At 38.3% G+C, this 24,235-nt stretch overlaps 1 protein-coding gene across 8 annotated transcripts in view; it reads left to right on the forward strand.

The window, feature by feature from the left end:
• Nucleotides 1-24,235, forward strand: part of UIMC1 (ubiquitin interaction motif containing 1) — a 132,389-nt gene that overhangs the window by 29,418 nt on the left and 78,736 nt on the right. For 6 of the 8 annotated variants that reach the window (XR_006605385.1, XR_006605386.1, XM_045075578.1 and 3 more), the window contains exon 3: nucleotides 20,378-20,462. The exons of 1 other annotated variant lie outside the window; for it this stretch is intronic. Coding sequence is in view for 4 of the 7 variants with exons in the window: in XM_045075578.1 (XP_044931513.1) it covers nucleotides 20,378-20,462 (85 nt within the window). In the remaining 3 variants the exon portion in view is untranslated. Of the gene's footprint in view, nucleotides 1-20,377; nucleotides 20,576-24,235 lie in introns of those variants that run through there. One more of the 8 variants, XM_045075580.1, reaches the window with a different exon arrangement.

Consider the following 24,235-nt stretch of genomic DNA (forward strand, 5'->3'; position numbering starts at 1 on the left):
TTATCTTGGTAAAATATTCCATGTGAACTTGAGAAGAATGCGTATTTTGGGTGGTTTCTTTCTATAAATGTCAGTCTAATCAAGTTGGTTGATAGTGTTGTCAAATCTACTAAATCCTTCTTGATTTTCTGCAAATATTACAACTATTTTGACAGATACTAAATAAAGGCTTTGCCTATAATTGTGGATTTGTCTTTCTCAGTACTGTCAGTTTTTGTTTTGTGTTTTTTGAGTTTTTTTATTTATTTATTTTATTTATTTATTTGACAGACAGAGACCATAAGTAGGCAGAGAGGCAGAGCGAGAGGGGGGAAGCAGGTTCCCTGCTGAGCAGAGAGCCTGATGCGGGGCTCGATCCCAGGACCCTGAGATCATGACCCGAGCCGAAGGCAGAGGCTTAACCCACTGAGCCACCCAGGCGCCCCTTATTATCATTTTTAAAATTAACATATAATGTATTTTTTTCAGGGGCACAGTTCTGTGATTCATCAGTCTTACACAAATGTGTACATTCTTTGAAGTCCTGTTACATATGTGATCTAGATATGAGAATAAATTTTCCTTTTAATATAGTCATGTTTACAAATAGGTTACTTTTTTAAGGTGGTATTTACTTAGATTTACTACGTAAGCAACGCAGATTGATTTTTTTCCCCCAGTTAAGAAAATACTACTTCCAGGACTTTCTTAATGAATTTGACTTAAGAAAAAGCAAATTTAGAAAGTTGAAACATTTCTCAGGGTGCCTAGGTGGTGCAGTTGGTTTTGTGCTCAACTCATGGTTTAGACTCAGGTCGCGATCTCAGGGTTGTGAGATGAAGCATGTATTGGACTCTCTGCTCAGTGCGGAGTTGGCTTACAAGTTCTCTCTCCCTCTCTGCCTCTCTCTCCTGCACTCTCACTTGTGTGCTCTCCCTCTCTCTCGAATAAATAAATCTTTAAAAAGTTGAGACATTTCTCAAAAACAAACTTTTTGTTTTGTTTTAAATTTTATCTACTATACTTACAGGGATCCTAGATGATTCATTTCGAGAGGATTTAAACTGTAAACCAGACTAATTCCTATGTATAGCCATTCTGCTCTCTGTAGAAAGGAAAGTTTTGTGATTTTACTGAATTCCAATTACAAAACTAAATTATCTTCAGGTTTTGTACTTTGTACAGTTGTTACTTCAACTTTAGTTGAGTATCTGGTTGTGTTACAGAAAGGCTTAAAAACTCTACATTGTTACAGAGAAGCAAGGTAATATAACACAATGTAGAGTGGGAGAGTAAAATGAACTTTTGATAAAAGGAGTTTATCAGTACTTATGTAAATATAACATTTTATAATAAAATCCTTTTTTTAAAGCTGAATGCAGGACAGGTTAAGCCTTGAATTAGGCCTGTCACTGCTATTTTATTTATTTATTTTTTTAAAGATTTTCTTTATTTATTTGACAGAGAGAGATCGCAGGTAGGCAGAGAGAGAGAGGAGGAAGCAGGCTCCCCGAGGAGCACAGAGCCAGGTGCGGGGCTCGATCCCAGGACCCTGAGATCATGACCTGAGCTGAAGGCAGAGGTTTAACCCACTGAGCCACCCAGGTGCCCCTAAGATCCTTTTTTTAAAGAAGATTTTATTTTAGAGAGAGAGCACAGGAAGAACAGGGAGAGGGACAGATAGACTGTGTGCTGAACGTGGAGCTTGACATGGGGCTGATGATCCTGAGATGATGACTGGAGCTGGACCCAAGAGTCGGTTGCTTAACCTACTGAGCCACCCAGGCGTCTCTGTAAAATTCTTTACCTTCTACAAAACTTCATAATGAGTGAAAGGACAGTCGGTAAATCCAAGATTTAAAAAATTTCACAGAACCCACAATATTTGGGAAAAAGGTTTATACAGATAGTTTTTAAAATTAAAGTTTTTTTGGTCAGTTACACATTAGCATATGGAAACTCATTGAAAATATATCACAACTATAAATAATTCTGGAAAAACAGTTTATCTTTTCTAGATGGAATCTCCCCATATTTACTATATGATACACCTTTTAATATTACATAAGTATAATTAGCAATAATGTTTAATTACTTTAAAGCAAGTAAAGCAGTTTTCTTCCTCAAAATGGGTTTTTTCTTTAAAGATTTATTTATTTGAGAGAGCATAGTGGGGAAGGACAAAGGGAGAGGGATAGAAATAATCTCAAGGAGACTCCTCTTTAAGCAGGGAACCTGTCTGGGGGGCACTGTTCCACTAACCGGAGATCACAACCTGATCTGAAACCAAGGGTTCAATGCTTAACCGACTGCACCACCCTTGTGTCCCTCAGAATGAGTTTTATTTTTTTTTAAGTATTTTTAAAAGATTTTATTTATTTGACAGAGAGAGAGAGAAATCACAAATAGGCGGAGAGGGGGAAGCAGGCTCCCACCAAGCAGAGAGCCGGATGTGGGGCTCGATCCCAGGACCCTGAGATCAAGATCTGAACCAAAGGCAAACGCTTAACCCACTGAGCCACCCAGGCGCCCCTCAGAATGAGTTTTAAACATCAAAACCTAGGCCTATAAAATTTTAAAACTTTTCAGTAGTCTCAGTATTTCAAATGGAAACCATTACAAACTTCTCAAGTGATCGTTCTGTTATAGGTGTGCCAGTCTAGTTACTTAGTGTAGAATTCTTCAGAGATTTTTTTTGTCCCTTTGCTGGATGGCTTTTTGTTAGTGCTGGCCCTGTGCTTGTATTTGCTTTCTTTGTTGTTATATTCATTATGTTGTGACCATTAAGCTTGCTTTTGATTTGTCTTTCATGCTGTTTTTTCCTCCCATCTTCTTATTTTAAATTTATTTGATTTTTACATTTAAAGTGAATTTCTTATAGTTAGCATATGTGGTGGAATCTTGCTTTATTATCCAATCTGACCATCACTGCCTTTAATTTTGTCATATAGAACATTCACATTTTAAGGATTATTGATATGGTTAGATTTGAGTCTGTCATCTCGCTGTTTGTATTCAGTTTGTTCCATTTGTTCTTTGTGTCCTTTTTTGACTCTTCTTGGGACTTCGGGACTCCCTTTTTGACTTGCCAGTTACAACTCTTTGTTATTTCATGGTTTCTTTTTTTTTTTTTTTTAAAGATTTTATTTATTTACTTGAGAGAGAGACAGTGAGAGAGAGCACAAATGAGGAGAAGGTCAGAGAGAGAAGCAGACTCTCCATGGAGCTGGGAGTCCGATGTGGGACTCGATCCCGGGACTCCAGGATCATGACCCGAGCCGAAGGCAGTCGTCCAACCAACTGAGCCACCCAGGCGTTCGTTATTTCATGGTTTCTTTAGAGATTTTAGTATGCATATTTTTCTATCATAGTCTAATTTCATGATGTTATACCAGTTCCTGTATAACGTAAGCATCTTGTGTAGTTTACATATTTTACTCATCCCTGAATTTTATGTTACTGTTGTCATGTGTTTTACTTGTACATGTATTGTAAATTCCACAATACATTGTTATTATTTTGCTTAAATAGTCAGTTTTTTGAAGATTAAGAGAAACAACCATATGTTTATTAGTGTATTTTCCATTTTTGAAGTTCTTCAATCTTTTGTGTAACTTTATATTTGGTATCCTGGTATTGTGTTTCTCAGTGTGATTGGGCTGTCATAGCCCAGTCACACTGCGAATATGATAAACTAAGTAGCTTAAACAACATAAATTTATTTCCTTATAGTTTTGGAGATTGGAAGTCCAAGATCAAGGTGCTAGCAGGGTCACTGTCTAGTCAGGACCCTCTCTTGGGTTTTAGATGGCTTCCTTCTTACTATTTACTTATATGGCTTATTGTCCCTGCATACAGTGGTTGAAAGTAAGTTCTTTGGTGTCTCTTCTTATAAGGGCACTAATCCTCTTAACTTCACATAACCATAATTACCTCCCAAAGGAGGCAACTCTAAATACCAGTACATTGGGGATTAAGACTTCAGTGTATGAATTTTAATGGGGGTAGGGGAAGACATGTAGCTATTTAAATTTAAATCTTAATTAGAATTAAATTTAAAATTCAGTTCCTCAGTCCCATGAGGCGTGATGACACAGTCCAGCCCATTGGAGTGTTCCTGTTGCCTCAAGGACTTTTAACCTTTTTGTGACTAGGTGTCTGGTGATGAGTTCTTTCAGAATTAGTATACCTGAAAAGTCTATTTCATCTTTTAGCTTTTTAATAACATTTTTAGTTTGGAATAGTTTAGATTTGTAAAAGTATTGAAAGATAGTATAGAGATATAACATTCACTCACTTTCTCCTAATGTTAACATCTTATGTAACCACAATACATTTGTTGGAACTGAAACATTAACATCGGTACATGACTTTTTTTGTTTTTTTTTTTTTTAGATTTTATTTATTTATTTGACAGAGAGAGCACAAGTAGGCAGAATGGCAGGCAGAGAGAGGGAGAGAAGCAGGCTCCCCACTGAGCAGAGAGCCCAGGACCCTGGGATCATGACCAGGGCTGAAGACATGCCCAACTGACTGAGCCACTCGGGTGCCCCATGACAACTACTACTTCTTCTTCATTTTTTTTTTGTCATTTTTTTTTTTTCAAAGATTTTATTTATTTCTTTGACAGAGGTCACAAGTAGGCAGAGAGGCAGGCAGGGGGGGTGAGGAAGCAGGTTCCCCGCTGAGCAGAGAGCCCGATTCAGGGCTCAATCCCAAGACCCTGGGATCATAATCGGAGCCGAAGGCAGAGGCTTTAACCCACTGAACCACCCAGCTGAAGGCAGAGGCTTTAACCCACTGAGCTACTTCCTTTTTATTTACGTAGGCTCCACACCCATCGTGGAGCCCAACCCGGGCTCGGACCGACGACCCTGAAATCAAGACCTGAGCTGAGACCAAGAGTTGTCTCCCAATTGACTCAGTCACGCAGGCACCACTTTGGTACACAGCTATCAACTAAACTCTGTACTTCATTCAAATTTCACCAGTTTTTCTACTACTACCCCCCCCAAATATTCTTGGATCTAATCTGAGATACTTTATTACATTTAGTAGCCTTCATTTTTTAAGGATTTTTTGCTGGGTATAAAAATTTAGGTTGGTAACCTTTTTCTTTCAGAATTTTATAAGATTTTGCCTGACTGTCTTCTTGCCACCCCACCAGCTACCCCACTTCCTTTCACATATCACTTACAATCCTATCTCTTCACCACTCCTGCCATCATTCTTGTTGACTTTAATATCTGCTTATTAGAACTATATGGAGTTGCAGTGTGTTGTTCCTAACAAGAAATCTGATTAATTCTTGTTTTTCCCATCTGCATGTAACATGTCCTTTTTTCTCTGAATGATATTCAGGGTCCCCTCCCCCCCATCTCTGGTTTGAAACAACTTGATTATGATGTGCTTTTAAAATTTATGATGCTGTTTCTTTTTTTTTTTTTTTCCTTTTCCTTAAGATTTTATTTGACAGAGAGATCACAAGTAGGCAGAGAGACAGGCAGAGAGAGAGGGGGAAGCAGGCTCCCCACCGAGCAGAGAGCCTGATGCGGGGCTCGATCCCAGGATCCTGAGATCCTGACCTGAGCCAAAGACAGAGGCTTAACCCACTGAGCCACCCAGGCGCCCCCTATGATGCTGTTTCTTATGCCTGTGCTTCCTAGACCATCTTGGATCAACAGATTTATAGTTTTTATCAAGTTTGGAATTTTCTGAGTCATTAATTCCTCAAAAATTTTTTTCTGTCCCTTGCCCCCCTGTAGGGACTGTGGTTACCTGTGTATTAGGCCACCTAGAAATGGTCTCATAGTTCACTGATATTTTTTTCATTTTTGTGTGTGTTACATTTCAAGTGCTCAGTTGCCACATGTGACTACTGGCTATCATATATGACCCCACAGATAGAGAACATTTTTGTCATGTGGACACCTCCTTTGGCTAGCACTGCTCCTTTAAGAGAGAACCGCGACTAATCCTGTCCTTAAGTGTTTACTTTGGACATCATGGGAAATCCAAATGTCCCGTGGCAGCTCTCATCACCTAGATTCTCAACCCCACCTGACTGTTACCTGGAGGGACTTCTTTTTTTTTTTTTTAAGATTTTTAAATTTTATTAATTTGACAGAGAGTGATCACAAGCAGGCAGAGAGGTAGGCAGAGAGAGAGGAGGAAGCAGGCTCCTCGCTGAGCAGAGAGCCCGATGCGGAGCTCAATCCCAGCACCCTGAGATCATGACCTGAGCTGAAGGCAGCGGCCCAACCCACTGAGCCACCCAGGCGCCCCTGAAGGGGGCTAACTTGATCTTCCTATTCTCAAAATGACTTTCTCCCTTGGAACCTGTGTCCATGATCAATAAAACCCCCGATGTTTTCAGCTGCTTGTGTGAAAGTTTCCTTCATCCGCTTGGTGTCACTGAAAGATGGCTGTCCTCCAAAGATACTGTTTCTCTTTGTACTTCTCAAGTACTGGCTGTTTCTTCTTCTTTACACCACAGTACTACTGACCTGGAGGTGGGGTAAGCAGCCTCTCATTTGTTTCCAGACTACTAGAAAAACCTAGTTTGAAACACAAACCACTGTGCTAGCCCTGCTACCTGCCCACTGAAATCATCTACTGTCCTCCTGGTCACGTGCCCCTTACCAGCCATACCACTTCCTGGCCATTATTTGAAAACTTTAACATAGCGCTTACTATCTTATCTCTTCACCACTCCTGCCATCATTCTTGGTAACTTTAATATCTACAATTAGTCTGAAGCCTATGAGGTTGGAGTTTTCGTAGGTTCAACCTGGGGTATGGCCTGTCCAATATGCTGGCCTCTCAATTCCTTGAGCTTTTGGCTATCAGCTCCTGTGGATGCTACCATCTCAGCCTTTCTCAAGTGGGGTTCTGAGAGAAAAGTAGGCCTAATGCCCAAGACATCCATTGTATGTAATGAATTAGCCTCTGTCCTTTGCATCTCGAATGGTGCCAGTTATGTGCGATCCTTGGGAGAAATAAGAAAGAGCCGATTCATTTTCTGTGTTCTCCGGTTCCAATTCAAGAACCCTGATTTCCTCAACCCTGGTTCTGGTTGAGCCTGCCAATAGTAACGGTGCCACTTCCAAGATCTCATTTTCAGATGTCCCGTTCTCTGATCTCTGATCACCACCACCCATCTCCTCCAAGTCACTCCCTCTAATATCCTGACTCCAATAATCCTTCAGCCCCACTGGGATGTTTCAATTCTAGACTATCACCTTTTCATTGTCCATTACCCTGTCATGGCCTCACTTTTTACCTAACTTAGATTTCACGATTATCATATTAACCATTCCCTTGAATATTCTCTCAACTCGTTTCTAATTTCTGTTGTTCTCCCTGGTAAAACTCTATTTTGGCTAAATCCAACCTTCTACCTACTTATTACGTGTCCTTACAAGCAGCACAACAGTGCTGACAGGCTCACAGTATATTTAAGACCACACAGCTCGAGTGGCCCCTCAGTACTGCTCAGCAATCATCATGTTTCCGTAGTCAGTTTATTCTTCTACTCTCCCAGAGACTATTTAATTTCTCCTCTGCTATCCTCAAACCTATGTATCCATCCTGACTCTGGAGTCATTGTTTTTTTGTTTTGATACAACAACTTTATTGAGATATGGTTCACATATTACATAGTTCACTAACTTAAAGTGTAATAATTCAGTGGTTTTTAGTGTATTCATAGTTGTACAACTATCACCATATTTATTTTATAGTATTTTCCAATAACTGAAAAAGAAACCTGTTCCCATTAGCAGTCACTCTTCATTCCCCTGCTAACCTCCAGCCCTAGACAAACCACTGATCTACTTCTGTCTCTATGGGTTTGCCCATTCTGGGCATGTCATATAAATGGAATCATACTATGTTTGGTCTTTTGTGACTGACTTTTTTCACTTAACGTATGTTTCCAAGGTTCATCTAGACTGCTATGTATATCAGTAATTCATTCCCCCTCCCTTTTTTTTAAAAACAGCTGCTATACCATTTTACACTTCCATCACGATATACTAGGATTCCAGTTTCTCCACATTCTTGGCAACAGCTGTTATTTTCTGTGGGTTTGGTTTTTTTTTTTTTTTTTAAAGATTTTATGTATTTATTTGACAGAGAGAGTGAGCGCACACACAAGCAGGGGGAGTGGCAGGTAGAGGGAGACGGAGAATTAGCCTTCCTGCTGAGCAGAGAGCCCATACGTGGGGTTTGATCCCAGGGCCCTGGGGTCATGACCGAGCTTAAGACAGATGCCTCACCCAGGTGCCCCATGTTTTTTTTAAATTTTCTTCTAAATATCTTTGTCTTTTTCTCACCATACAGTACGTCATTAGTTTTTTTTTTTTTTTTAATGATTTTATTTATTTGAGAGAGAGCGAGAGTGAGCATGAAAGGGGTGAGGGGCAGAGGGAGAAGCCGGCTCCCTAATGAGCAGAGGGCCCGATGTGGGACTTGATCCTGGGACTCCAGTATCATGACCTGAGCTGAAGGCAGTTGCTTAACTAACTGAGCCACCCAGGTGCCTACGTCATTAGTTTTTGATGTGGTGTTCCCAGATTTATTGTTTACTTATAACACCCATTATTTACCTATAACATGCCCTCCTTAAGACCCATCACCAGGTTGTCTGGCTGTCTCATTTGGTGCAGCATGCAACTCTTGATCTTGGGGTTGTGAGTTTGAGCCCCAAGTTGGGTACAGAGATAACTCAAAATCTTTAAAAAAAAGTTATTATAGCCACCCTATTGAATGTATAGTGGTATTTCATCATGGTTTTGATTTGCATTTTCCCATGTCCAATGATCTGAATCTTCTTTTTATATTTGTGTTCAAAACATTTATATATCACCTTTGGAGAAGTGTTGTAAGTTCTTTGCCCATTTATTAATTGCAGGTCTCTTTGTTGTTGGATGTTAAGTGTTCTTTTTCTGTTGTGCTTATTATATCATTATCATATATATGATTTGCAAGTATTTTCTTCCATTCTTTGTTGTCTTTTTCATTCTGTCTTTTTCATTCTGGATGAAGTCCAGGTTATTTCTTTTGCTTTTTTTTTTTTTTTGGTACTTGATGTCATAGCAAAGACTCTCTTGTCAAATGCAAATCATGATGATTGATCTTTAAGTGTTTTGTAGTTTTTGCTCTTTACATTAGGCCTTTGATCCATTTTGAGCTAATATTTATATGTGGTATGGAGATAGTCATATGTGTATATGTGCATGCATGTTGTATGGTGTTATGTCCATAACATAAAACTCACCATTTTAACAATTTCTAGGTGCATAGTGGCATTAGATACATTCACATTGTTGGTTAGTTGTAGGCTTTATTTCATTTTTATTTTATTTAAGATTTTATTTATTTATTTGAGAGAGAATGTACACACGCATAAATGTGAATAGGGGGAGGGAGTAGGAGGGGGTAGAGGCAGAGGGACAAGCAGACTCTGTGCTGAGCAGGGAGCCTGACACTGGCCTTGATCCCAAGACTTGAGCCAAAGGCAGATGCTTAACCAACTGAGTCACCCAGGCACATAGTTGTAGGATTTTTTAATATATTTTGGATGTTAACGCCTTATCAGATAGATGATTTGCACATATTTTCTTGCATTCTCCAGTTTGTTTTTTTTATTGCTAATAGTGTTCTTGATGCACAGTAGTTTTGAATTTTTGTAATTGTCCATTTTTTTTAATTTCTTTCGTTGCTTGTGCTTTTGGTGTCATATCCAAAAAATCATTTCCAAATCCAGTGTCATAAGGCTTTCCCCCCTATGTTTTCTTCTGGGTGTTTTAAAATTGCAGCTTTTATGTTTGGGTCTTCTATCCACTTTTTGTTAGCTTTTGTAGATCATGTAAGATTGGTCCAGCTTTCTTCATTTGCATGTGGATATCCAGTTTTCCTAGCATCATATGTTGATGTTTTAATATATGTCTTTATATTTTGGTTGGGTTTCATGTACAGCATACTTGGTCTTTCTATTTTTATATAAGCTTGCATCTTTTTTCCCCTTAAACCAGTGTGGTGGTAAACCATTAATATTTAACATGGTTATTGAAGTACTTTATTATTTACTATCTTTCAAAAAAATTTACTGTCTTTCAGATTTTTTTTTTGCATTGGTTTTTAGTTTTCTCCCCATCCTTGATTTAATTTTTGCATATGTAGGATGTTTGATCTATTGAAAAAGTCAAAAAAGTCAAATCTGTAGAGAAAGGTATACTTAAATTATATTGCTTCTCTATCCTATACTGCCTGTTCCACATCCCTCATCCCTGTTGGTAATTAGTTTTATTTCTTGTTTATTCTCGTTGATGTTGCTTTAAAGGAAAATTAAGCCAGCACATGTTTTCTCAGTTCTGCTTCTTTGTATGTGAAAGGTAGTATGCCTATTTGCATTTTGTTCTTTTCTCTGTACAAAATATCCTATAAATTTTTTTTTCATTTTTTCATTTACTATCTTATATTTCTACAATGACCATCATTAAATTATTACTTGAATTTCTTTTCCTTTGGAGACATAGTAATTCGTTTTTCTTTTTTGAGATGGTTTTGTCTGCAGTTTCTTTCGTGAGTTTTATGAACTTTGATTTCACTTTTTCTTTTTTTTGGTCTGTTTATGGCTTAAGTTTTTAGTTTCTGATTCTGAGTTTTTCTCAATCTCTGGATGCGTCTTTGTAACTATTGGAATGTTACACAGATTTTCTTTTCTATGGTGGTTTTGGGGGCTGGGATAGTATTCATAAGCTGAAATGTTTTTATTTGCCTTTTTGTTTGTAGTTGCTTAGTTTGGAATTTCTTTTTTTATTTCTGTCATTTACTGGGTATATGTCCTAGTTTAAAAGTTCTCCTTTTGTCTCTTCAGTGAAGTATAATTTGTTTTATGGATGATACTGTTCATGTTAGTGGGGTGTTAGGGTGGGTAGGATAGATTGACAGGTCTGCGTTTTGTTTTGTTTTTTCCTGTAGGAGCCTTCATTTTTGTTTCTTTGTTCCTTCCTTTCCTTCTAGGAACCTGAAGGGCACCACTTCTTTTGTTTCTCTCCCTCTGTTCTAATAACACTGCATCTCTGTGGTTGTCACTTTTGGCTGCTCTCACTTTTAAGTACTTTATTGTAGCTAATTATGTGAAGTACCATATCTTGGACCTGTGTTTAGTGTTTAGCCTTAGTGTTGGACTTTCTAATCATTGGGGTGATTTTGTCTGTGCTTTAACTTTTTAAATATCTTTTTCATGGAGTCTCCATTATTTTTCATGGAGGCTTTTAAGTGTCTCCTTACTCTGTTCTGTGTACCCAAAGACAGCAGCAGTGGGAATTCTTTTGGAATTTGTTGTTTATTGCTTGCTGGTCATATGAAGTTTATGGTTTGCCTTTTCAATCATGCTGAAGACATTGGTCAGAAATGGTGGTTTTTTCTCACCTTTTAGTCTGGTGGTTTTTCCTGGAGGATTTGTGGAGAGATTCAGATTTAAGCAATTACCATTATCTTTTAGATCTTTCATTTTCAGCCATTCTGGATCACTATTATAGTTGAGTCTTTTATATAATAACCTTGTTAGATGATCTTATATTCACTGTATATTTTTATATTTTTCACTTTTTTGGCTCTTTGTTTTGGCATATCTTTTGGTGCTTAGAAAGTATTTTTTGTTGTTGTTCTAGACATTGACTTTATATTGGTGCCTTTTATAATTTCTTCCTCTTTTTCTTACAGCATTTCATAATCTGTTTTGTCACTTGTAAATGGTGTTCTATGACTTTCATTTATAGCCCATGCAGTATTTAGTGAACTTACTCTACTTTCTAATTTTATCTCTTCTCATTTATTAGTTGGATAATTTTTACATTATTAAAATACACAATTATGTTTTTCTTATATTGTCATCTCTACTTTTGTTTTAATCTTAGGTCTAAAATTAGAAATACTAAATATTCACTCTCATTTCTTTGCCAAATTTTCTCTAATAATAATTTCTCTAATTTTTAGTTTAATGGTGCTTATTATGTATTAGAATCATCAGGAAGACCTTGTAAGCAGTATTTCCTGAATTCTGTTTTTCTGTTGTATTTATATTGTTTTGATACCTGAAAGACTCCTTATGGGATCTAAAATTCTTGCTTACAATTCTCCCCCACTCGAGTTTCTTTAAAAATGCTGCTTTTGTGGTTTTTGTTTATTTGTTTTTGCTTTAGTATGTTGCATTTGAAAAGTCCAGCTTTCCTTTTTCTGTGATTAGGCCTTTTAGTTAGTCTGAATGTTTTAAGAATTTCTTTATTTTTACGGTGCAATAGGTTTAATAGTATGGGTCTGAAAAATAGTTGTTCAGGGTCCATTTTCCCAGGTAAATGGTGGGTACTTTCAGTAAATAAATTCAGGGTTGTTTTGGGTAAATTTTTCTTTGATTATAGTTTTTTTTTAATTAAAGATTTTATTTACTTATTTATTTTAGAGAGAGTGTGGGAGTGTGAGCCTGAGCAAGGGGAGGGGCAGAAAGGGAGAGAGTGGGACAAGCATATACTACATGCTGAGTCTAGAACCCCATATAAAACGGGGCTTTATATCATGGTCTTGAGATCATGTCCTGAGCCAAAATCAAGAGTTGAATGCTTAAGCTTAACTGACTGAGCCACCTAGGTGCCCCTTTGATTATAGTTTTAATGTTAGTTTATTTCATTGTTCTGTTTTTTTCATTGGAGTTCCCAGTTATACATGTATTAGATGATCTTTTCCTGTATTCTGTTACAGCTACTTTCTCTCAGATCATTTTTATTCCTTTTCATGTTTCATTTTTTGTTTTGTTGATTTTTTTTTTTTTAATTTTCTTCAGTACCTTTATTGAATTTTCAGGCAAGATATGGTTGATGTTTTTGATTCTCTTTATTATATAGAACTGTTAATTTACCCAGTTTTTCTTTTCCTTTATCACCCTGTGTTCCATAGGGTGTCTCTTTTCTGTTTGCCTACTTCTGTTCTCCTCTATGAGTAATGTTTCCTTGGGATTGATATAAGTTTAGTGGTTATACCTTATTCATATTAGGGTCAGACTTTCTCTTTCTTGTTGTGATTTTGCCTATTCAAAATTGATGTTTATTTCTTGCTTGCAAGTAATTTGAAATTTGGAGTTATGCAGAAAATGCAGGTTGCATGCAATTTTGTTTTATTTATCTGATTTTTTGGGGGGATTGTATAGAAAATATGGAAATGTCTTAGCCTTACTATTTTGCATCTTATTTTAATCACATCTTGGAAATATTTTTATATGAGTATTTATAAATTAAAGTAGTTTTTAAAATTTTTTATTTATTTGACAGACAGAGATCACAAGGAGTCAGAGGGGCAGGCAGGGAGAGAGGAAGGAAAGCAGGTGATGTGGGGCTCGATTCCAGGACCCTGGGATCATGACCTGAGCCGAAGGCAGAGGCTTTAATCCATGAGCCACCAAGGTGCCCCCCTCCTTTTTTTGAGAGCAAGAATGCATGTGAGGGCGGGGAGGGGCAGAGGGGGAGAGAGAGAGAGTCTTAAGCAGACTCCATGATCAGCATGGAACCTTTTGCTGGGCTTGATCTCATGACCTGAGCTGATGTCAAGAGTTAGCCTTTGCTTCTCTCTCTACCTCTGCTGTTCCTTCTCCTGTCTTGCTCATGCTCTGTCTCTCAAATAAAATAAAATAAAATCTTAAGAAAAAAAAAGGAGTCAGCCGCTGCCCCAAAAGTCATTCTTTTAGATGAAAACATGGTATTCTGAATGTACCATAATATATTTTACTGTGTTATTATTCATGATCATAAGTCCATGCACTTAACACAATCTGTGATGTAATACTAGCTGCTTCTTAAAATTTCCAGTCTGTTTGGAGTGCCTGTGTGGCTCAGTTGGTTGGGTGTCCAATTCTTGGTTTCAGCTAAGGTCGGGATCTCAGAGTGGTGAGATTGAGCCCTGTGTTACACTCTGCACTCAGTGGGGAGTCTGCTTGAGATTCTCTGTCTTCCTTTCCCTCTCCTACTCACTTGCTCTCTCTTTCTCTCTCTCAGTAAATAAATGAAATCTTTAAAAAAATATCCAGTCTGTCACAGACTATTTTAAAATACAGTAAAAAAGGATTACTAGAAAATGAAATTTAAAAAGATAAAATATGAGCCTGTATCTTTTATTATTATATACAACAAACATAAGGTTTCATTTCAATAAATATAATCAGAACAAATACAACATAGGAAAACAGGAAAAAAATGGTACATGTTCCTTGAAATTGTGTTTATAAGCAATTTGATATAGAGAATGTCTTTTTACTGATAAATTTTTCTTTCCATAATTGTAACTAAACAGAGTTATGTGTGAAATAGTGAACTGTGTATTAAGCATCCATACATATCCTTTCAATGAACACTGTGTATATCAATATTTAAAGTTCTTATTTTGACAAATGAGCTTTCTTCTTGCTTAACAACTTGCTTAACATCTTGGGTTGATGATGATGCCAGTGTCACAGGGGATATTGTTTACCTAAAGCCTATATTTTTAAGAATTTTTTTTTTAAAGATTTTATTTATTTATTTGTCAGAGACAGGAGCGAGAGTGAGCACAAGTAGACAGAGTGGTAGGCAGAGGCAGAGGGAGAAGCAGGCTCCCAGCTGAGCAAGGAGCCCGATGCGGGACTCGATCCCAGGACACTGGGATCATGACCTGAGCTGGAGGCAGCCGCTTAACCAGCTGAGCCACCCAGGCGTCCCAAGCCTATATTTTTAAAAAGATAAAATTCAGTTTGAAGAAATCAGTTTTACATTAAGGAATAGGAAGAAGAATTTTATTTTATTTTTTAATTTAAAGATTTAATTAATTTATTTGACAGAGAGATCACAAGTAGGCAGAGAGGCAGGCAGAGAGAGAGAGGAGAAAGCAGGCTCCCCGCTGAGCAGAGAGCCCGATGTGGGGCTCCATCCCAGGACCCTGGGATCAAGACCTGAGCCGAAGGCAGAGACTTGAACCCACTGAGCCACCCAGGCGCCCTGGAAGAAGAATTTTAAAGCAGTTTCAGTAAGATTATAGTATTTTTATTCAAAACTAGCTTGAAAATGCTATACCTCAAAAATCATCTTTGGTCTCTGTTCCAGCAATTTTTTTCTGAAAAGTTAGTTAAATTTCAGTTACCTTATTATTATTATTTTTAAAGTCAGTATAGTGAACATATAGTATTATATTAGTTTCAGGTATACAGTACAGTGATTCAGCAATTTGATATGTTACTCAGTGCTCATCATGATAGTGTACTTTTAATTTCCTTTACCTTTCACCCATCCCTTCATCCACCCCCTCTGGTAACCATTAGTTTACTTTCTGTAGTTGAGTGTTTTGATTTGTCTCTTTTTTCTTTGTTTTGTTTCTTAAATCCCATGTATCAGTGAGACTGAATGGTATTTGTCTTCTTCCAACTGACTTACTTCACTTACCGTTTTACTTTCTAGATCTGTGTTGTTGCAAATGGCAAGATTTCATTCTTTTTTTATGGCTGAGTGATATTCCATTGTTTATATATACCATATGTTTTGATTTTATTTTATTTTATTTTATTTTATTTTATTTTATTTTATTTATGTGACAGAAAGAGACACAGCAAGAGAGGAAACAGAAGCAGGGGGAGTGGGATAGGGAGAAGCAGGCTTCCTGCCAAGCAGGGAATCCAGTGTGGGGCTTGATCCCAGAACCCTGGGATCATGGCCTGAGCTGAAGGTAGACACTTAATGACTGAGCCACCCAGGTGCCCCATACCATATCTTTTTATCCATTCATCTATTAATGGCCATTTGGGTTGCTTCCCATAATTACATTTAATTATCCTTTGAGGAAAGAAATGGAATTTGGATCCATGAATTTAGATTTTTTTGTGTAATAAGAAATTTGGAAAGTTCTATTAAATTTATAAAGTTTTGGATGATAATGTTTTGCAGATGTAGGTTTACCACCCATTTCACTGATGTTTATTTTAAAATTGTAGAACATCACAATCTGTAGACTCTCTGTCCTTCTAATAATCTAACTTTAATTTCTGTCCTTTGATCTTACTTGTCATAAACATTCTTTCCTTGCATGGAAGTATTAAGTTCACTGAAAATACATATCAGAAAAATAAGTCTTGCTTTCTACTTTATTACCTTGTCCTAAAAAGTTCTAGAAACACTAAGCATTCATTTTATAATTTGGAATTCTCCACAGACCTTTCCCCTTTAATAAATCCTGTTATGGCAAGTAATAACAGTTATTTATGATACATTTATATATCACATAATAAAGTGATTATGTATCAAAAAATATTCTTGAATTGAATGCATTTGCCTTAGCCTTATGTAACTTAAAATTTCTACTACGCACAGTATTTAGTTTGGCTGACATTATTTTCAGTATTAGAAACTGTGTACTGAATAACTGTGGCACAAGCTTCTTAAATCTAGGATGTTTTTCCCATAATTACTTCTGGCTATGTGATAGTTAAAAGTTTAATCCTTTATGTTTTTGTACAATTAAAAATTTAGTTAACATTTGTTGACAGTGAAAAATTTTTTGTATCATCCTGTTAATAATGCATTTCTTAAAATAATTGCTGTGTTGCCAATATCTGTGCATTTATGAAGCTACAGTGCAAAGAATATTGTTGGCTTTGTTTTACTGATTGTTCTTCCATATCATGGTGTGTTTCCTGAATGTGTCAGGCTATGTTGTTATTGAAATATGGTACTTGACTTACCTTCTTTGCCTTATATTCACCCAGCATTTCCAAGCTTTGCAATCTTCTGCTGATTTCCTGATAGTTTTACATACAGAAAATCCCTGAGTTTTGATTGCTTGACTATGGGTTTTTGAGTTTATGATGGTGTGAAGTGATACACATTCAGTAGAAACTGAACTTCGAATTTTGAATTTTGATCTTTTTCTGGGATAGCAGTACATGTGTTAGGGTCCGTGATCAAAGGAACTAGACTGATACAAAGCGAAAGTCAAGCAAAACTTTATTTCGCGCCAAGCATCAAGAATCAAACTGACCGGTCAAGGGCTATCTCTTACGAAAAGGTGATGACGATCTCGACAAGGTCACTCCCAAGAAGGCCGCGCCGGTCGAGGCTGCTCTAGATGAGGCTGCTCTGCAGATGAGGCTGCTCCATGATCGGAGCTGCTCCCAAGAAGAGGCCACTCCCAAGATGAGGCTGCTGCTCCATGAGGTTGCTCCCCAGACAAGGCCGCTCCCAAGAAGAGGCCATTCTGGACAAGACCGCTTCCTGGACGAGGCTGCTCCCAACGACGAAGAGGCAACGATGACAGCGACGATGACAAGGAGGATAACCGGGATGACACAGACTCTGCTCCCCATGATGCCACTCTGACAAGGCTGCCACCCAGAGGAAGCCACCACTGTGGACAAGGCCGCTTGTGGCGGCGAGGCTGCTGGCGGCTAGGGGCCGTTGGCATCTCAGGGCCTCTGGCGTCTCGGGACCGCTGGCATCCAGGGGCTGCAGGTGCCAGGACCGCTGACTGCTGGACCGCTGGACCACTGGTGTCTCGGGACCGCTGGCGTCTAGGGGCTGCAGGCGTCAGGACTGCTGACCACTGGACCGCTGGCGTCTAGGGACCGTCATCAGCGGAACTGCCGGAGGCTGCAGCTCTGGGCTGCTGAAGGCGGGGCCGCTGGAAGCTGCAAGCGGCTGGAGGTGCAGGTGGCGGCTCCAGGCCACTGGAGGCGGGGCTGCAGGTGGCTGGACGGCCAGAGGCTGGAGACTGCCCGTGCAGGGACCGCCAGTGGTGGGACCGCTGGAGGCGGTTATAGCTCTTACAAGAGCTGTTACAGCTCGACCACTCCGCTGGCGGACTCTTCCGGACTCTTCCGCTCCCACCCACTCTTTCTTCTCCCGTCACAGTTATCCTGTACCCCTGCTAGCCTCGCACAGCAACCTTTATGTGCAGGTCATGATCCCAGGGTCCTCGGATGGAGCCATGCATCAGTGTGGTTGAGCCCCACCCCTATACAGGTGGCCAATCGGATCTCAATTCACCCTAGTGGATATACACATGCCACACCAATTGGACATCTCCACCTGGCCTGCCCCACCCCTACATCCGGGGTCCACAAGCAAGTTCCTCTGGGAGGGGCAGGCCCTTACACATGAGATATGATATTCTTTTGTGATACTGGGCAGTGGCAGTGAGCCACAGCTTTCAGTCAGCCACACAAGCATGAGGGTAAACAGCTGGTCCATTTACAACCATTCTTTACCCATAAATGCATTCTGTTTTTCACTTTCAGTACAGTATTCAGTAAATTATATGGGATGGTCAACACTTTATTATAAAAAAAAAAGGGCTTGTGTTAGATGATTTTGCCCAACTGTAGACCATTGTAAGTGTTCTGAGCTTATTTAAGGTAGATTAGGCTAAACTGTGATGTTTGGTACATTAGGAGTATTCAGTACATCTTCAGATAATATTTTCAACTTGTAATGGCTGATCCTTCTGCAAGTGACTAGTCTGCAGTTTTCATCATGGAAGTCTACTTACCGTGTGCTTGGATATTGTGGCAATGTCAATTGCTGTATAAGTTTCTAAATGCTTATTCTCAGTTTCTTTGTTTATTTTATTTTATTTTTTTTAAAAGATTTTATTTATATGAGAGAGAAAAAGAGTACAAGCAGGGGGAATGGCAAAGGGAGAAAAAGAAGAAGTCTCCCCACAGAGCAGGGAGCTTGATGCAGGGCTGGATCCCAGGACTCTGGGATCATGACCTGTGCCGAAGGCACTTAACTGACCGAGCCACCAGGCACCCCTCTATCTTTATTTTGTTAGAGTAGTAACAGGCAGTGTGCTAATTTTCACTTATCTATAGATCATATTTTCAGGTTTTACAACAACAAAATATTCTACTTTGAGCATTATTGTTCACACATCTTTGTGCATGTGAGTGTATCTGTAGATTTAACTCCTAGAAGTGTATTGCTGGGCAAAGATTATGTGCATTAATGATTGCAGAGGTTATTGCCGATTTGCCCTCTAAACATATTGGATCCATTTTATCCTGTCAGTGGTATAAGAGTATTTGTTTCCCCACATAAAGTGTTTTATAAAACATTTTATTTTTGCTATTAATACATGTTTTAAAAGTATATAACTGTTTTGATTTATGTCAAGCGTCTTTACATATACTTATTAGCCCTTTGTATATTTTTTCCTATGGGGTATCTTATCATGGCCTTTGCTTGTAGGAGGAGGTTAAATACTGGTCTTTTTAACTGATTTGTAAGAGCTCTTTATAGATAAAGAAAATTAGCACATTCTCTGTTTTCCCTAGTTCTGTTGCTTTTTAAGTACTGATTTAAAAATAGATGAATACAGGGGCACCTGGGTGGCTCAGTGGGATAAAGCCTCTGCCTTTGGTGCAGGTCATGATCCCAGGGTCCTCGGATGGAGCCATGCATCAGGCTCTCTGCTCAGCGGGGAGCCTGCTTCCTCCTCCTCTCTCTCTCTCTCTGACTCTCTGCCTACTTGCAGATCTCTGACTGTCAAATAAATAAATAAAATCTTTAAAAAAAAAATAGATGAATGCACACTGACTTTAAACAGAGTCAACTCGTTTTTTATTATTTATTTATTTATTTATTTATTTTAAAAAGATTTTATTTATTTATTTGACAGAGATCGCAAGTAGGCAGAGAGGCAGGCAGAGAGAGAGAGGAGGAAGCAGGCTCCCCGCTGAGCAGAGATCCCGATGCAGGACTCGATTCCAGGACCCTGAGATCATGTCCTGAGCCGAAGGCAGCGGCTTAACCCACTGAGCCACCCAGGCGCCCCCAGTTACTCATTTTTTAAAAAGATTTATTTACTTATTTGAGAAAGAGAGAAAGAGTGGTGGGGGGCAGGGACAGAGAGAGAGGGAGAGACCATCTTAAGCAGACTCTGTGCTGAGTGCAGAACCTGACACGGGGTCGATCTCACCATCCTGAGATCACAACCTGAGCTGAAACCAAGAGTCAGATGCTGAACTGACTGAGACATCCAGGCGCCCCCATAGTTACTCATTTTTTAAGTCCTGAATCAAGCTTTTTCTGAACTTGAGTCCATGCTTACTGGCATTATGCAAATGGCCAATTTTTACATGAGTGTCCATGTGACAAATAATAATGTCAATATATTAAACATTTTAATTTTTATGATTTTTTAGTTGTTCCAGATCTACATTTTTTTATTGTACTATAAAGGATCTTTTCAGCTGTTTTCTGTGAACATTTACAATAGCCACTGATTTTACAAGAGGCTCAGTGATCTCTTAGTTATAGAAGAGGTAGAAAGAGTACTAATTTTAATAGTAGCCACCCTGATGGTATTTCTTGTTTTGCAACAGGAACCAAAGGAGGAGAATGGATTGCAGAAAATGAAGACAAAACAGTCGAATAGAACAAAGTGTTTGGCTAAAAGAAAAATTGCACGTATGTTTTTATTTTTGTGTTGAGAATGCTTTGAAAAGTGAAGCATAGAATTGACAGTGATTTCTTCATTAAGAAGAGAGATTTCTTCATTAAGAAGATCTCTGAGTAAGGATGTATGTGCTTCCTATTTATTTTGGATTCCATTAATCTTAGGATTCACCATTACCTACAACTTATACAGTTAACTTATTATTGGCAGAGGTTTGAAATTAGAATGTGAACTTCAGAGTTAGGCACACTTGGATTTTAATCCTTCCTTTAGCCCTTACTATGTAGACTTAAGGCAAGTTAATGCTTTCAGCCTACCTCTGTTTTCTTATTTAATAAAATACAGATATAATACTTAGTGGCTCAAATTATAGTACCAACTATAATGGTATTAGTTTTGTCATGTTAGAAAAACAACATTCAGCTGAGTAAATTTGAAGATTTAATTGGCTTTTATTAAATGATTCATGAATTGGGCAACATTTCATGTAGTAAATAGAAAGGTGCTCCTGCGGAATTGTCCAAAATGAAAGGTTTTTATAGAAAGGAGGGTGGGGTGAGAAAATTATTAACAAAAAGAAAAAAAGAGAAAGAATTATTTTAGGCAAGACCATCTTTCTTTGCTGGGAAGCATAGGGGTCTTATTAGGTGGATTACCTCATCTTCCTTTGGGATGGAGAGTTTATGTGATTATCTCATTGGTGCTTAATCAGAAAATTCCTGGTTGACAGGTTAAGATTTAAATTTCTGGGGAAATTTGAAACTGTAGCTAAGTTAGGTATTGAGCCCCGGTTTGGTGACTTGGCCTGGTCCAAGTGACGCTGTGTGGACCTGTGGTTTTCCTTTTAACGTCTGTTAAATTGTAAGGGAAAAAGTCTCTACTCTTAACACTTCAGCCTGGTCATCACATGTTTTGGGAGTTATTTCCCCACACCAAGCAGTTCTCCAGTTTTTAGTCAGACACTGTTAAGTATCTCAGTTTAACCAATTCTGACATTGTCTGCCCAGAGATAGTATCCGATCCCACAGGATTCACTTTTTTTTTTTTTTTAAAGATTTTATTTATTTGTCAGAGAGAGAGAGAGAAAGAGAGAGAGAGAGAGCGCACAAGCACAGGCAGAGATAGAGAGAGAAGCAGGCTCCCCGCCGAGCAAGGAGCCCGATGCGGGACTTGATCCCAGGATGCTGGGATCATGACCCAAGCCGAAGGCAGCCGCTCAACCAACTGAGCCACCCAGGCATCCCAGGATTCACTTTTTTACAGCAACTGCAAGTCCAGGTCATTACCTGTGCATCTGACTGACTGGCTATTCAGAGGTTTACATTACCCTCTCTTTGGGTTTGATTAATTGGTTAGAATGGCTCATAAAACTCAGGGAAATCATTTAATTACTAGGTAACTGGTTTATTATAAAGGATATGACTCAGGAACAAGCAGATGGAAGAGATGTATAGGGCAAGATATGGTGGAAGGGCTGCAGAGCTTGCATCCCCTCTCCAAATGTGGGAGGAGTATCCCAGTATCTCTGCCAGCCTTTCTAGTATCTCCACCAAACTAGAAGCTCTCCAAACCCTGTAGTTTACAGATTTTTATGGAAGCTTTGTTATATAGACACGAGTAATTAAGTCATTGGCCATTGGTGATTGATTCAAAGTCCAGCCAGTCCCTCTGCCTGTTCCCTCCAGGTTGTGGGACAGGGATGGATGTTCTTACCCTCTAAACCCACAGTTGGTTTCTTCATATTTAGGGGCTTTCCAAAAGTAAGTGCATTAACATAACTCTCAGGTATGGTTGAAAGGGTTTGTTACAAAAAGAAAAGATACCTTTATTGTTCTTTTCACTTAGGAAATTCAGAGGGATTTAGGAGCTCTGTGCCAGGAAACAAAGATCAGATATATATTTATTAGTTTAAGTTAGAAGAGCACAAAAATTTTTTGTTGTAGGCTTTGCTTTCTTTTTTTTACAAAAGTTTATTGCTTTCTTTTTTTGTTTTATTTGCTATATTTACTTTCTTTTTTACAAAAGTTTATTGAAGATAAGCAAGGTTTTATTTCACTATTAGTTTGAATTTCAGTGATGTAAGGTAGATTAACCACAGACAGTTCTTTGTTGTGAAATCATTGCTTTATGTCTAGAGGTAGCTGTCACTAGGTTAGATCTGTTGAATGTACTCAAGTTATTTTCAGTATTGAAAATTGTTGATAATAGTTATTTTTTGAGATGCAATTATCTTTATCAATTGGTAAATTTATGTCATCATAGGTGGACTATTTGATAGTTGGTTATTCTGCACTTGATCTTAGCCAAAAGGCCGAGAAGCGATAGTTGGTTATTCTGAATCTTTACAGTCAAATTGGGTTTTACTTTTTTATTTAGTGGTGTCGTGCTTTTTTTCTGGTCTGACGACCCTTTTTATCTTTTTTATATATTTTGACAACTTTTGTCTTTTGTCTTTTACAATGACATTTAATGTAATTATTGGTGTTATTGAATTAAAATGTACAGTTTTGAATGCTGTTCATTTGTTCCAGCTGTTTTGTCTTTTTTTATTCTTTTTCTGTCCTCTTTTGTATTTGTTGAATATTATTTTGATTTCATTTATTTCTATCATATCTTTTATTTATTTTTTTTAAAGATTTTATTTATTTATTTGACAGAGAGAAATCACAAGTAGATGGAGAGGCAGGCAGAGAGAGAGAGAGGGAAGCAGGCTCTCTGCTGAAGAGAGAGCCCGATGCGGGACTCAATCCCAGGACTCTGAGATCATGACCTGAGCCGAAGGCAGTGGCTTAACCCACTGAGCCACCCAGGCGCCCCTCTATCATATCTTTTAAAATGTGTTTAGTGTTTGCCCTAGAGTCTCTAGTACACACATTTAATTAATCACAGTCACTTCAAATAATATTCTTTTGTTTCATGTGTAGTATAGACTGTGTAACGGTATACTCCCCAATTTTTGTCTACTCTGCTTTGTGTTATATTTACCATACATTTTAATTTTGCAGTTGTTATAGTACACAATACATTAATACTATTTTGGTTTAGATAGTTATCTTTTAGAACAGTGGAAATAAAAACTGAAGAATTCAGGGAGCTCCTGGGTGGCTCAGTGGGTTAGGCCTCTGCCTTCAGCTCAGGTCATGATCTCAGGGTCTTGGGATTGAGCCCGGCGTTGGGCTTTTTGCTCAGCAGGGGGGCCTGCTTCCTCCGCCCCCCCCGCCCCCTTTCTGCCTACTTGTGATCTTTGTCTATCAAACAAAGAAATAAAATCTTTAAAAAAAACAAACTAAAGAATTCAGTACTTCATTTTTCCCATCTCAAGGGCTGTTTATTTCTTTGTGTAGATCCCAGTTTCTCTTGGAAAGCTTCCTTTATCACTTTTATAATGTAGATCAGTTGCCAATTAATTGTTTTTATTTGAAAAAGTCTTTATTTTTCCCATTTTTATGGTAACTATTGAGATATAACTCAGTTACCATACAATTCTTTCATCATACAATACCTTCATTATTTAAAGTATACAGTGGTTTTTTAGTATATTAAGTGTTGTGCAGCTGTTGCCACAGTTTAATTCTAGAACATTTTCATCACCCTCAAAAGAAACATTGTATGTTTACCAGTCACCTAAAGCCTTCATCCCACTCAGCCCTCAGCAACTCTGTATTAATTTTCTGTCTCTGTAGATTTGCCTATTCTGGACATTCCATGTAAATGAAATCATAGAACATGTATCTTTTATGACTGGCTTCTGCTTAGTGTTTTCACATTGGCATCATCAGTACTT

Source organism: Mustela putorius, unplaced genomic scaffold (assembly GCF_011764305.1).
Source record: "Mustela putorius furo isolate JIRA1106 unplaced genomic scaffold, ASM1176430v1.1 tig00000145_pilon_pilon_pilon, whole genome shotgun sequence".
Taxonomy (NCBI): domain Eukaryota; kingdom Metazoa; phylum Chordata; class Mammalia; order Carnivora; family Mustelidae; genus Mustela; species Mustela putorius.